This window comes from Mus pahari, chromosome 5 (genome assembly GCF_900095145.1).
Source record: "Mus pahari chromosome 5, PAHARI_EIJ_v1.1, whole genome shotgun sequence".
Taxonomy (NCBI): Eukaryota; Metazoa; Chordata; class Mammalia; order Rodentia; family Muridae; genus Mus; species Mus pahari.
The window spans coordinates 157,215,736-157,230,856 of NC_034594.1; the positions used below are offsets into that span (position 1 = coordinate 157,215,736).

Below are 15,121 nucleotides of genomic sequence, written 5' to 3' on the forward strand. Positions count from 1 at the left end.
AAGCTAGAGACCAGGTATTAAGGGGTTAAATGGATCCCCAGTCCTCCAGGATAAGGATGGTGCTTTCCTCACACAAAACCCAAAGGAAAAGTACAGGTCCAGCCTCCCCAGTTCTGTTCTGTCAAGCTGTTTTGTTCTTCTCTCCCTCCCCCCCCCCCAGCATTCTCTCAGTTTTAGTTAGCTGAGTAAGTAATTGCCTCACTTGGCCTGTGTTAGTCACTAGCTTTTTAGTTCCGTGGGAATGCGTCTCTTTCTGTTCTGAAGCTCTGTGCCTAGAGTGTGGCTGGCACAGAAAATATTAAATACTTGTTGGGTAACAAACGGATGAAAAGGCAAACGGACGATTCAAGAGCACGATTCAATACTGCACAGGTCCTGTTACTACATCCGGCTTCCACAGAACCGTGGCAACTTACAGATTGGAGTATTTAATAGGAGCCCTTAAGGAGCTGCGTTCCATCGCTGTTACTTGAGACACTGTTCTTACATTGTAGCCCAGGATAGTGGCTTTAACAGCCAGAAATCCACCTGCCTCAGAATGAGGTAGGAAAGATTACAGGCATGGGCGCGACAGACTCTTTTGGGAGTTGGGGTACAGGTGCTGAGGCTAGCCTTCTATATTAAAAAATAAAAATAAAAATAAAAATTACGAAATTCTCAGGCACCTGCCCACACTCAGCTTAAACCGCCTCGTCTGCGAACGATCTAGGTCATGTCCGTAGAAGCACACCAACAAGATTGTTTGGGTGACTCAACGGCCCCCGCAAAGTTCAATTAGATCACCTTTGGAGGAAGGCCAGAAGGATGGGACAAGCTCGCCCAGGAGTGCTGCCAGGCTCCACGTCGGACTCTCGGCCACAAGACCGCGAGTCACGTGTCCGAGGCTGCGCCCTCCCGCGGCTCCCGCTCGGCCCGCGCACGCGCAGCGTCGGGGCGGCCTGCGCATGCGTAGCACCCTCCCCTCTTGAGGAGTGCTGACAGCTTCCGGTCTGGCGTCCCCGCCCCCCCCGGGTGGCTGAAGCTATCCGGGCTCCGTGCTGTCAGCCGTCGGGTGGAGTGGGCCGGGCGTGGCTAGGGACCACGAGCCCCGCGAGGCGGGGTCCCTGCAGCCATGGCCTGCTCCATCGTCCAGTTCTGCTCCTTCCAGGACCTGCAGTCCGCGCGCGACTTCCTATTCCCTCAGCTGCGGGAGGAGACCCCCGGCGCCCTGAGGAGGGACCCGAGTAAGTGTCCCGGCGAACGGGACGCGGCTGCAAGCCTCCCTCCCCTCGGCGACCCGTCTCTCTCAGCCTCAGCCTTCTGCGCCTCGCGACCTGTCGCCTGTCTGTCACCGCTCCCCACCCCCTCCTTCCCAGTTCCAGCTTCACGTCTTCTTCTCCCTGTGCACACCACCTGCTCAGCCATGGCATCCTCCGTCCCAGTCCCTGCCTGATGTCGGCCCTCCACTCTATGTTTGTCCCAACTCCCATTCTTCTTCATTCCTGGCACTGTGGCCTTTGCTCTGCCCCTTCTAGTGGTGCTTAGCATCCCCACCCTCTTCCATCTCTTTTCTGTCATTCAGATTTAAGGACTAAATGGCCGATTGGCAAGTGAAGGGTTTTAAGGTGGTGAGTAAACTGCCAAATAAGAAAAGTAACCTCTTAGGAAGTGAGGAGAATCCAGGGTAGGAACTAAAATTACAGCCACGTGGTCGAGAAAAGTTAATAGGCGTCTATTGAGGTGAGAAACAGCGCCTGTTATTACCATCAAACAACGTTAACAAGCCCTTCTTCAGGAGTATAAATCCCAAGGCTGGTTACTAAATTCTGCGTTTTACCTGAGGATTTATTACGTGCACCTTTGTTTCTCCTTTTGAAAGAGGATATCTTACTCTGCTTTCTTTATTTTTAATATGAAAACCATTTTGCTCTGTAGACCCAGTAATAAAAAAACCCCTCTCCTTTTCAATATTTAGAAGCTGTCACAGGGCACTAGGAGGATTCTGCTTCCTAGTAGGGTCTGTCTGAAAAATAATGTTTGAAAATATCAAATTAGGGAGGAATGAATAGTCTGTACCAGTCATTGCTGCTACCTGCCACTTAAGTTTGGTAGTTTCCGTCTGGTAGCATCTATGATTCACTGGTAATGTCGCATGTGAATGAGGGTGCTCTAACATAATAGATGGCTTGGCAGGCGTGTATGTTGAGAGAGAAAGAAGGCCATATCTGAAATGCTTGTGGTTTGTCCAAGTAAACACGTGAAGCTTGCACAGTTGAGAGATGTCCAACACTTGGTATGGCATCTGGAGTCAAGGTGTTAATTAGTTAATTAAGTGTGAAGTGTGGTTTCAGTCTATAGATTGCTAAATATTGTGTCGTGGACTCATTACAGAAGATAGACCATTAGGGAGAGACTGAAGTTGGGGAGTCTTGTAAAGGTTCTTGGGAAGATGGAAGAGAGTCTCGGAGAGAGGGACACCAGGTGACGGAAATGTTTCAGATGCTGAAGGAGAGGATCTGATCCTGGTGAGGGCGGTCAGCAGTTTGGGAAATGTGGCAGAGGGCAGATAGGACTAAGAAAGTGCCCGTGGTTTGGGGATGATGACAGCGACTGGGACCCTAGCACCATTTCAGTGACACAGTGACCAGAAGTATGGGTGTAGGGCGTTGGGGAAATTGGAAAGCAGATAGTGAGGAAGGTTGTGAAGGACAACAAACGTAGGGTGAGACACGGGATGTAGAGAAGAGGGGCATTCTTAACTGCTTCTAATTAGATTTCAACAATAGTCCTGGTAAGCTTCAGGGTGTGTGTGTATTCTCACATTCTCCTTATAATCCATAGTGGTTTTGTTTTTTTTTTTATTATATTTAAACTTGTCCAGCCTCCTGAAGGCTAGAGTGCAGGTCCAGCCACGCTTATTTGTGCCTGAGTCCTCTGCTCTTGCTGTTGACTGTGCCTGGGACATTCTTTGTAGATTTCTGCATGCTGGTGACATCCTTGAGTGTCAGCTTAAATGTCAGCCCTTCACAGCAGTCTTTTCTGATCACCCACTAACTCCCCTGCTCCAGCTTCTTATTCTCAAACATAGCATCGTGTTTTGTCACTATCTCTGTGCTGTCCGTGTGGTGCCTCGGGACTTTTGAGGCCTTCAAATATGGCCTTGCAACTGAGAAACTACAGTTTTAATTCAACTTAAAAGCCAAATGTGGATTATGGCTGTAATAGTTTTCTTGGTACAGGAATAGATGGTAAAGATCAGAACTCTATAGATTAAGGGCATAAAGTGAACTTGTCTTTGACTAAAACCATATGGACTAGTCTAAGGATGTGCAATGAAGCCAGCTGGGAATGCAATCACCTTGCACATAAGTGAACTTGGACTCTGTCTATAGGCTATTACACTTTTAAATTGGATTCTTCAGTTTGTACATATTGGCATTATTATGGCTGAAGTCCACTCATTTGGAAAATAAATAACTAGCAAACCCCTTTCAAAAATTATAGCTAACCTATATTAAATGCAATGTTAGTTTACAGATAAAAGGTGACAACATGACTTGCTCTACAGATAGATAGCATACTTGACTTTCTATCTTTACAAAGAGTCCAGTTTTGCATCACGAAAACGTTGCCTTAAACTCTTGTTCCAGTGAAAATTGTATAAAGTCAAAGTAAAGCTGGGAGCTACGGGGGCGTTCCAGAGCAGAGAGCAAATGCAGCAAGGCCCTGGGTTCTATTCTCAGTACCAACTGAAAGCAAAGTCAAGGTAGCAGAGCCAGTAAGTAGGACCGGATAGACAGCTGATGGCCAATGGCTTTTCTGTTCTTTGCTGTTTTAAGTGGTTATTTTATGGGAAGCAACATTCCTGCAGGCATTTTAACTTTAAATTTTCTATCAGATACAGTATTAATTTGTTTACATAATTCATGTCAAGAGGATATGTAAAACAAAAGATCTAGTTACTTGTGAATTGTGGGGACTTTTCACTTGACTTAACAATACTTTAATAGTACTTTCTATGTGTATACCAGCTATAGAAAACAGTTGCTACCTGGACACCCAAAACCTACAGACTATAACTCAAATGGCTTTCTGTTATTTTGCATCATTAATTATAAGACTATAATTAATGTAGCTTTAAAATATCTTGAACTCTGACATGGAGAGATGGCTAAACGTTAAGAGCACTTACTGCTCTTCCAGATGCCCCAGGTGTGAGTCCCAGCATCCACATGATGGCTCACAACCACCTACAACTCCAGTTCCAGGGGATCCAACACCCTCTTCTGGCCATTGGGGGACATAGGCACAGAAGTGGTATGCATTCATACAAGAGGACAAAACATACTCATACATAAAATAAAAATATAAGTAAATAATGAATGAAATATCTTGAAGTCTCTGGTTTCCCAGGTGTACTGGCTGGTTTTATGTCAGCTTGACACAAGCTAGAGTCACCAGAGAGTAAGGAGCCTCAATCAAGAAAATGCTCCCACAAGATCCAGCTGTAAGGCATTTTCTGAATTAGGGACCTATGTGGGAGGCCCAGCCCATTGTGGGTGGTGCCATCTCTTGGCTGATGGTCCTGGGTTCTATTAGAAAGCAGATTGAGCAAGCCATGGTGAGCAAACCAGTAAGCAGTGCCCCTTCATGGCCTCTGCATAAGCTCCTGCCTCTAGGTTCTTGCCCTGTGTGAGTTCTTGTTCTGACTTCCTTCAAAGATGGACTATGATGTGGAAGTGTAAGCCAAATAAACCCTTTCCTCCCCAGCTTGCTTTTGGTCCTAGTGACTCATTGCAGCAAGAGAAACCATAACTAAGACCCCAGTGTTTGAAATTAACAGTAACTGTTCACAGCTGTTAGAAAGCAGACACCTATTTAGACATGAGATCTGGCTTTCCTACTGTGTAGTCCTCAGGGGTAAGTGTGAACCCCATTACACAGTGGTACAGTTCCCAGCGAGGCTGCTCTCTCGCCTCGTGTCTGAAGCTTACGCTTGAGCTGGAAAAAAAGTAGATGTGTACACGAAGTGTGTAGGCAAAAGAAAAAAATGATAATGCGTGCACGCAGAGAGTGTGTGTCAGGGTATTTGAGCATGATCTGAGGGCTGCAGTGTGGCTCTTAGTTTAGCTAATAGTTGTTTCCTGTTGGCTCGCTTTTAGAAAAGAGAAGGAAGCATCCGGCAACTGCCAGGGCCACCAGAACTAATGGCAAGGTGACTTTTTACTGTAACCTTCAGCAGGTTTACTTTGCATGATGGGATATAACAAAGCATATTGAATATCTGTTTTTTATACACAGTAAATATTGTTTTATGAAACTCTTCTGTAGAGAGGAGGAGGCCATTAGTAAAAATGTCAACAGCTACCAAATGTTCTTAAAAGAGGAAGAAGTTAGAGAGAAGTTCTTAACAGGAGGAAATGGATACTTGAGTGTTCTTTAGCCTCTTCATTTGGTTAATAATATATTGAACACCTCCTGTGAATTAAGCTGTGAGGGGTAGCGGGCAAGCCTGCTGAGCTTGCAACTGCTACTGAGTCACACTGCAAGTTCTCTTTACATTAAAAACAACAACAAGAAAGTGTCTTGTTAAATTGTCCAGGTGGGACTTGAACTCATTCTGTAGGCCAGGCAGGCCTTGTACTGCTGATGCCCCAGGCTTGACTCACTAGACTTGGGAGTTGGAGACCAGCCTGGGGGAATGTAGCAATTGCCCACATGACAGAACAGAGTCAGAGAGAAAGAGTGACAGATAGACATAAGAAACAGACTGAATCCAAATGGCTAGAACAAAGTTTTGAAACAGAGCAAAAAGACTCAGTAGTTCAGGATTTCAAAACATACTACGAGGCTACAGTAACCAAAACAGTGTGGTGTTGTCAGTCAGAGAGACATTATTAAAACTCCCGGGTGCCTGCCATCCCTACATTTCTTTAGCAAAAAGGAAATTAGAAGTCTTTTCATCACATATTATTTCTCTCTGTAGACCTCATATAAATTCCCCCAAAAGAGAGAATCTTGTCAGCTTAAAAAAAAATAGATGTAATATACCCTACTTCAAAAGTGTTGTGATCATAAAAAGAGAAAGAGCTATAAGAGTATGTTCTGGTGGAGTGGGTCTGGGGGAGGGAATGCCTCAGTGGGCCCATGCCAAGGCATTTCTTCCCCCTGAGGGACCAAACACGCACTGGTATAGAATAGAATAGAATAGAATTTATTTAGGGCATGGGGAAGGGAGTTAAGAGGGTAGTAGAGTCAGAGAAAGGCAGAGAGAAGGAGAGAGTAGAGAAGTAGGAGCTGGCCATGGCCATGTGGAGAGAGGGGGGGAGGAATGGGGAGCAAGGGGGCAAGAGGTAAAAGAGAGGCAAGAGTACAAGAGAAGGGGGCCAAACAGCCCCTTTTATAGGGCCATGCCTACCTGGCTGTTGCCAGGTAACTGTGGGGAGGAGCATACCTGGCTGCTGCCAGGAGCTGTAGGGGTGGAGTTTAGATGATTCCAACAGTAAGCCCATCAAAACCTGCTGTGAAAGCTGGCTACTCATGCCCCACCCTGCAGGTTATAAAGTGTCAGGACTCTATGCTACACCAAGTGGTAGCTTCTAGCCACATGCGGTTACATTTAACTTGAAATCAAACAGAATCAAGCAATTAAGATCCTGAGTAACGCTGGAAAGCTGTTAGTCTCCAGCTAGAGCCACTGGCTGATGAGTAGTGCAGATGCAGAACACTGTCTTTGCTATAAAAGCTGCGTGGAGAGTGCTGCCTTAGTGAGAATTTGCCCAGACCCCTGTGTCTCAGCAGCCATTCAGCACACACACAGAAGCTGCCTGGGAATTCCTTTGTTAAATTACATGTTACCTGATTTTTATATAATGCACATCTGTTCCCTCCTTTGGCCTACTTAGCCATGGTAGTGTTTTTCCAAACCTCTGTAAAGCTCTATGACACTTTCTGACTGCCCAGTACTCGAACCAAGACCCCACCGGATTTCCCATCAATGAATATTAAGGTTGCTTTTCATATTCTTGCTGTGCGAATAATGCTCCAAGCAGCCTTGCTTATCTTGGTCACATTTGCCAAATCATTCTTAAATTGATGTTCAGATTCACTCTGGCGACAGTAAACAAAGCACCTATGAATACACATACTTGTTAGAGATTGTCATTACTGTGTGTGTATGGACACACGTGCCATGGTTCATGAAGGTCAGGAGACAACTGTGGAGTTGATCTCTCCTTCCACCTTCCATCTCTGAGAGTTCTGAGAATTAAGTTTTCATTGGATTTTAAGCTTTTTTTTTTTTTTGGTGTTTGAGGTTGAACCTAGGGCCTTAACTTACTTAGACAACTGCTCTACCTACTGAGCAACAATCCCAGCCCATTATAATTTTAAAATTTAAGATACATATGTTTTATTGATACATAGTGAAACATGAGTCCATTGCAGCATGGTATTTCAGTCCATGTATGAATGTGTCATGATCTGACTGGGACGATCAGCATGCTGATCACCTCAGACCGTCACCATTTCTTCCTGTTGGGAACAGTTAACATCCTCTCTGCTTGCAACTTTGGAATATATTGCTAGTAATGTCACCTGTTGTTACTGTACCATGCCATAGAACACCAGTCACTCCTTCCAGCCATTCACACCTCCTCTGTCTCCCTCCATAACCCATGGCCACCGTGCCAGTCCTCTCTCAGCCCTTGCCCCGTCACTGTTCTGACACCTTTACCACCTCTGCCAGCCACTCTACTAACCTCTCTGTTTTTATGAAATAAATGTTGCTGTCATTTATTTGTTTTGAGATAGGGATTGGTTGTTTGGCCCGGGCTGGCCTAGAGCTTACTGTGTAGCCCAGGTTGCCTTTAAATTCAACAAGATCTGTCTCAGCCTCCCACGTGCTGAGATTATAGACACAAACCACTATGGCTACTTAAACTTTTCACCTTCCACATGTGAGTGAAAATACATGGTATTGTATTTCTGGATCTGACTTAACTCATTTGACATTAATGTCCTTTCTATTTCACCCATATTGCTGCAAATGAGAGCTCATTTTTAATGATCATTTTTTAATGCACATGTATACTGCATTTTCTTCACTGATCCATCAATAGATCTCTGTGCCATGCATGTGCATCTGCACATAAGAATCCTATAAAACTACCAGAAAACTCTTAGGACTGATAAATAGCGAGCAAAGGGAGCAAGGTACAACATTTCTGTTTAAAAGATGACTTTCCTTTATACAAACATACTGAGAAAAATTAGGGAAATAGCCATATTCACCATAGTCTCAAAACCAAACAAACAAGGTTGTTAACCTTAGAATAAATGTAACCTGTGAAGTGAATGACCTCTATGGGGAACTTGAAAGTACTGAAGAGAGAAGCTAAGGAAGACACTGGTAAGTGAAAAACCCTCTATGCTCATGGATTGTTAAAGTGACCATCTTAACAAAGAACTTGCAGCTTCATTGTAACCCTGATCACAACTCCAGCACCATTCTTTGCAGAAATAAAAAACTGCAAATCATAATTCACATGAAAGCACAAAGCACCCTGGCTAGCTGAAGCATCCCTAAATAAAAGAATAGTAATGGAGGAGCCGAGGAGTCACCATACTGCATTCAAAGTTACCACAGGATATAAGAATGGAGGAGCCAGCATACTGCATTCAAAGTTACCACAGGATATAAGAATGGAGGAGCCACCATACTGCATTCAAAGTTACCACAGGATATAACAATGGAGGAGCCACCATACTGCATTCAAAGTTACCACAGGATATAACAATGGAGGTGCCACCATACTGGATTCAAAGCTACCATAGTGTCACAGTAATGGAAGCAGCATTGTGTTGACACAGAGAAAAATGCAGATCAAATCAATGGGAGAGGTCTGAGCAGCTTTCAGATACCTGATTTTTGACAAAGATGCCAAAAAATACACACTGGAAAAGAGACCACATTTTCTTCATGAAATATTAGGAAAACTTAGTGCCTACATATAGAAGAACAAAACTAGATCCTTAACTACCACCACAGACAACATCAACTCAGATGGATCATCAGCCTCACCTAAGACCCAAAACTCTGAAACGTTTAGGAGAAAATGTAGAGTACTCTGTAAGATAAGTGCAGAGCAAAGACTTTCTAAAAAGGACTCTGGTTGCCCAGGAAACAAAGCTAATATTTGGTGAATAGGACCCCATAAAATTAAAAATTTCTATTCAACAAAAGTAACTGAAACAGCCAATAAACAGGCAGCTTACAGAGCAGGAAAAAACCTTTTCTTAGCTACACATCTCACAGAAGATGAGTATCTAGAATCTACAGAGATCTCAGAAAACTAACCATGTGAAAACAGGCAGAATTGGTCTGAACAGAATCCTCAAGAGAAGCAGTATAAGTGGCTAAGAAACGTTTTTTTTAAAGTGTTCATTATCATTAGCCATCAGGGAAATTAAAATTTAGCTTACTTTGAGATTTTGTCTCATTACAATCAGAATGGCTGTTATCAAGACAACAACTGTTTGTGAGGGTGAGGACAAAGAGGGACCCACATTCACTGTTGGCATGGGCCTAAACTGGCGCAGCCACTTTGGAGTCAGTGTGAAGGGTTCTCAGAAAACTAACACTAGAACTCTCCCATGACCTGATGATACCGACGCTGGGCTTTAGTGAAAGGGCTGTGTACGAGGACTTAAGTGCACATCCACTTCACTGCTGCTCAAGTTGAGCAGTTGATAGAAAATAGAACCAGCCAGGATGCTCACCATCTCATAATGGGAAATGGAATTATCATTCAGCACAAAGGAAAATGAAATCAAGACATTTTCAGAAAAATGAATGAAACTGGAAAGTATATAAAGTGAAATGAAAAGGCCCAGAAAGACAAATATCACATGCCCTCTCATGTGGATCCTAGATTTGGATTTTTAGATTTTTGTATTTAAGATGGAGTGATACCTAGAGAGGTCAGGAAGCAAGGAAGAAATCAGGAGAGATGCAGGGACGCCTTTCAAGGGAGATAGTAAAATATATTTGAAAGCAAAGAGAATACTGGGGATAAGTAAGTTCTTTTAATATATAAGATGTGTGATTACCTCTTCTATGATCACCTGGAAAGAGCTCTGTAGGAAGGCATGTAGTTAACAGGACAGGCTAGGCAAAGATTGAGTGACTTTGCAGGTTGGAGACTGCAGCAATGAGGCGGGTGCAGCTGTTAGCTTCATCCTGCTAACGAGAAAGGTGGGGCAGCAAGGTGTTAATTTAACTGCCCAAGCTCTACAACTCTCCTGGGTAACATTTATTATCTATCCCAGGCACCCTAGTACTGCATCATTACTTACTCCAGACTTGCCTTGTCCTTAGCTCTGTTGTCACTGGCCACATGTGCTAGTGAGCATTTGGAATGTGGCTCATACAGGCAAGATGTGCTCAGAGTGCAGGATGCACTAGGTTGTAAGACTTAGTATGGGAAGTCTTACTATTTCATTTGTGTATTAGAATGATAACATCTGGTTATATTTAAATTTAGTATTAAATTTAGTCCTTTTAAGTACAATTACTAGTTAATTTAAAATTACACATGTGGCTGCTGTTGACCCTGCCTGACAGTGAGTGGGCAGTGACTGATGGCAGGGAGGAGAAAATGGTGTCAGACCATTTGATCTATGTTGACATTAGTATTCCTAAGACCTGTGATCTCTGGGCCATCAGGCAGATATGTGGAATTGAGTGTGTGGGGAGGGTTAAGTCAAGGCCTGAAGCCCTGGACCCGTGCAGACTGCTCAAACAGTCCTGGAGAAAGGGGTGGTCAAGCCACCAGTCATCCTTACTCTTTAGTTTCTTTCTCATTCTTTTGTTGTTTCTCCCTTCCTCCCCCCAGAGGGAAACTGGCAGGAGGTCTGTAATTCTGGGGTTTTGAAGGCAAAGAATGTGATTGCTTTTTTTTTTTTTTTTTTCTGATCAGTTTTGTTATGTTGTGCTTTAATAAAAAGAGACACATGTGTTGGTGATAGTGTCACTTACTTTTGGATATTGAGTGGCTATTGCTTATTTAAGGGATAAAAGTCCAGTTACAATCACCCTATGTTGTGTCCTGTAGCCATTGATGTTAATGAGTTCCACACAGCTCATGGCGCAAACTGGGGGAGCTACCAGTGGTGGTGCGGTGGGGTGAGGTGGTTAGTGGGTTTTGGATCACTGTGCTGCTCCCAGATCACCTCAGAAATTGCTACTCAAAGGAAGCCCTCATTCTACCACACACCTGCATTTTAATTCAGACCAGGGCTCAGGACTTTTCAATTATTTGAAGACTACAGGAGATACAGATCTGGTTACTTGTCTAAGAGACGGTCACTGTAGAATATTTCTAGCTTTTCTTTGTAGTAATAGATAACACATTAAACAAATTAATCTTATTTCCTCGTGATTACATGAACTTTCTAGACCTCAGGTTTTACAGAAATGTTCCCTATTAACATAAAAGTAAATAGTTCATAATTTAATATTCAGCACATGCTATGCTTACCTATAACCTTGATCAATGATTAATCAATAAAGAAGCAGCACTATAACATGGATGGCATTATTTTTAAAGCATGGGTCTTGGGGGTTGCTCAGGCCCCCACACTTGCTCAGTGAACATGTTCGCTCACCTAGCTGTCTGTTCATAGTCTGATGATGCTGAGAAAATATTCCCATGACAGTAGGAGCCCACTAGGTTATTTTTCTTTTCCTTCGGTTGAAAGCAACTTTATAGTCAGGCATGAAGAGTGGGTAAGCCTTCATTGACACAGATTTCTTAATATATTTCTCAGGGCCATTCTCTTTGGCGTGCTTTAAATTATAACATGAAGAGATATTGGATCTCTGTAGGGGCAGGAAATCTAAACAACTGCTGTCTTCCGCTTGACTGTATGAGTCATTTGTGAATTGAGTCAGGTTCTTTTTATAACGATATAAAGGAAATATAAAATCCCTTTTATAGTGTTGTACATTCAGCAGAGATTATGTTCTTTAACTGAGCTCTTTGGCAGCTTTCTTTTGTATCTGGTAGCTAGCATGGAAAAGATGCTACTTTTTGAATGAATGAATGAATGAATGAATTAGTGAGTGAGTGCCTTCTTGGGGAGCTTTTATTCTGCAAGGTCATTTTGATATTCTGGTAATTTGATATATGCATAATTTTATAGCAATTTTAAATGTGAACCACGGACTTTAATTTCTCATTTAAAAAGACAATGCATTTTCTAACAATGTTTTGTTGTTGTCTTGTGATTTTTGGTTTTTCAAGAACAGATTTCTCTGTGTGGCCTTGGATGTCCTAGAACTAACTCAGTAGATCAAGCTTGCCACAAACTCAGCAATCTGCCTGCCTCTGTCTCCCACCTGCTGGGGTTAAAGGCGTGTGCCACCATTGCCTGGATTCTAAAATGATTAGGTTGATTAAGTTGTCACAATCAACTGACAGTGAGATTGTTTGTTTTGGTGATGTAGTAAGATGAATGAAGACAGTGTTTAATGGATGATATTGCCAAAGAACCAAATTTAGTTGTCCAAAACAGTTTGAAGACATTGTTCATTGTATAGGATTGGCTGGCCTTCAACTCTATAGATCATGCTGGCCTCAAACTCACAGAAGAGTACTGATATTTAAAGGTTTGTATCACCACTCCTGGGAAATTGTTCAAGTTTTTAAAACCTCTCTTAAGGTCTCAGTATCAAGGAGACATTTCTATTTAAAAAATAATTTAAAAGAAAGAAAGAAACAAACAAACAAAACCCCAACCAAACAAAAAATAAATATGGGTCAGGGCACTTGCACAGTTGGTAGAGTGCTTGCTTAGTGTGCATGGAGCCCTGGGTGTGACTCACACAACTACAAAACCCTGGTGTGGTGGTGCACACCTGTAATTCTAACACTTATTAGGTGGAGGAGGCAGGAGGATCAGAAGTTTAAGGGTCATTCTTGACTCTAGTCTAAACTAGCCTCAGAGAAAGAGACACAGATAGACAGACTGTTACCATTTGGTCTTCTCCGTAAGCCACATGTCTCCCTTGTCTTTGTCCATCCAGGGATTCAATGCCTTCTTCTGGCCCCATGGGCACTCACACATACAAATGAATAAAAATAAAAAGGAAGAATGATGCGATTATTCACAAGAGTGTGTGCGCGTGTGCATACCTATGAAGTGTCTCTCTTGTCCAGGGTATAGAGCAGTCACATCACTTACTGTTCATCTCTCTCCTGCCTAAGACAGATTCTTTAAGAGCAGGGAACGCATTTGTACTTTTCTTAGCTCCTACTACAAGGTCGGGTGCATGGTATTTAACAGAGCGGTTGTTAATTGACTTAATTGACTTGTATCTGGAAATCTGTAGGCCATGTGATTTTAATCAAAGGGTGGTACTATTTTAGGACATAATATATGCCTAGCAGTGAAATTTGGATTTTAGGAAGTAATTATTTAGCATTTAAGTGCCGAAGATTAGACTGTTGTTAGTACAAACTAGTTGAGCAGTGATTCCAAGTACCAGACTATAACATTTGGAAATCATGTCTGCCTCCTTTGTTTGGCAGTCTTTAAAGTTAAGTGTGTAAGTGAATGTTCTCACTACTTCTTTCTCTGTAAATCTTCAAGATCCTCTTCATCTTCCATGCTACTTTGTCTCAGGGTTTGAAAGCTGATTGCTTAAATATATTCTATTTCTACTTCATAGTTGTTATATTTGATGGCTAAATCATGATGGCTAACAGTGAGAACTTAGGATGCTGCTAAGTCCTGCTGCGGCCCCACGGTTCTCAGAGGTACTATTCAAGGAAACTAAAGCTTACAGATGAGGTAATTTGCTTCCTCGGAGGTAGGAAGTGTTGCATCTGGGATTTGAACAAGCATTAGGTACTTCATAATGCATTTCATAAATAAAAAATTGATAAAATTCAAGTGAAACATCTGTAGTGCAAGTCTCAGGCCTGAGTCTTCCTGGAAATTCATTGGTTTTAAATTTAATTTGGGATGATAGAGTATCTCATTCTTGACTTTGATTGCTTGAGAATGATAATTTTATTGCTCTGAGTAAATTCTGAGCAAATTATATAAAATCAACATGATCCATCCAAGGGATGGTGCTTTCCAAACTTTCCTGAGATTTTTAATTTCTTGTTGCTTATTTTAATGAATATGTTTTAATCTAAGGAGATTATCCCAAGTGTAAGAAATAAGAGTATCAAAAAAGGGTGGGATAGGGGACTTGTCTTATTTTAGAATTTAGGTTGTCTCCATAGATACCTTGTCCTATCAAGACACAACTTTCAGTTGGGCAATGGTGGTGCATGCTTTTCCAGCACTTGGGAGGCAGAGGCAGGTAAATCTCTGAGTTCGAGGCCAGCCTGGTCTACAGAGCAAGTTCCAGGACAGCCAGGGCTACACAGGAAAAACTTGTTTCAAAAAAACAAAACCAAACAAACAAAAAAGAAGAAGGAAGAAAAAAGAAAGGAAAAACAATTCACTTTGAAACTATCTGTATGAAATTTTATGTATTTGTTGCGCTGTATTTATTTATCTTAAGTAACAAATATTTGTTAAAATTTGTGTGTGTATAGTTTTTTGTTTTTGAGACGGAGCCTGGTGTAGCCTAGGATGTCCTCAAACTTGGCTATGTAGTCAAGGCTGGCCCTGAATTTCTGAGCTTCTGCTCCTTCTGCCTCTACTGCCCAAGACCTGTAATTATAGGCATGTGTCACCATGCCTAGATTAATTTTTAAACTCACCTTCACATTTGATTAAATGTGGATCTACTCAGTGTCCAGTATTTTAAGTAACTTGCACACAGTTTTGCTAGACAGACTTGGAAATCAAGTAGGTTCTATGCTTCTTGGTTCATAGTGTATATGACCAAATCCTGAGGCAACAGTTTACACAGTCACATTCTTCCTTAGCATTGACATGATGGCTTCTGCCAGATACAGTGGCAAGCATCTGTGATCCCAGGAGGAGATGCTTAGGAGGAGAGGCAAGGGGATGTCTGAGTTCAAGACCAGCCTTGCCTATGTAACAAGTGTGTAACAGCCAGAGTTAAACAGTGAGACCATCTCAAAACCAAGAAAAACCAACCAAACAAAAAAATTGT

General features: G+C 42.4%; 1 protein-coding gene across 3 annotated transcripts in view; it reads left to right on the forward strand.

The window, feature by feature from the left end:
- Positions 1-1,010: 1,010 nt before the first annotated feature.
- Positions 1,011-15,121, forward strand: part of Rab3gap2 (RAB3 GTPase activating non-catalytic protein subunit 2) — a 75,634-nt gene continuing 61,523 nt past the window's right edge. For all 3 annotated transcript variants that reach the window (XR_003843911.1, XM_021199409.2, XM_021199410.2), the window contains exon 1: positions 1,011-1,223. Coding sequence is in view for 2 of the 3 variants with exons in the window: in XM_021199409.2 (XP_021055068.1) it covers positions 1,112-1,223 (112 nt within the window). In the remaining variant the exon portion in view is untranslated. The remainder of the gene's footprint in view (positions 1,224-15,121) is intronic.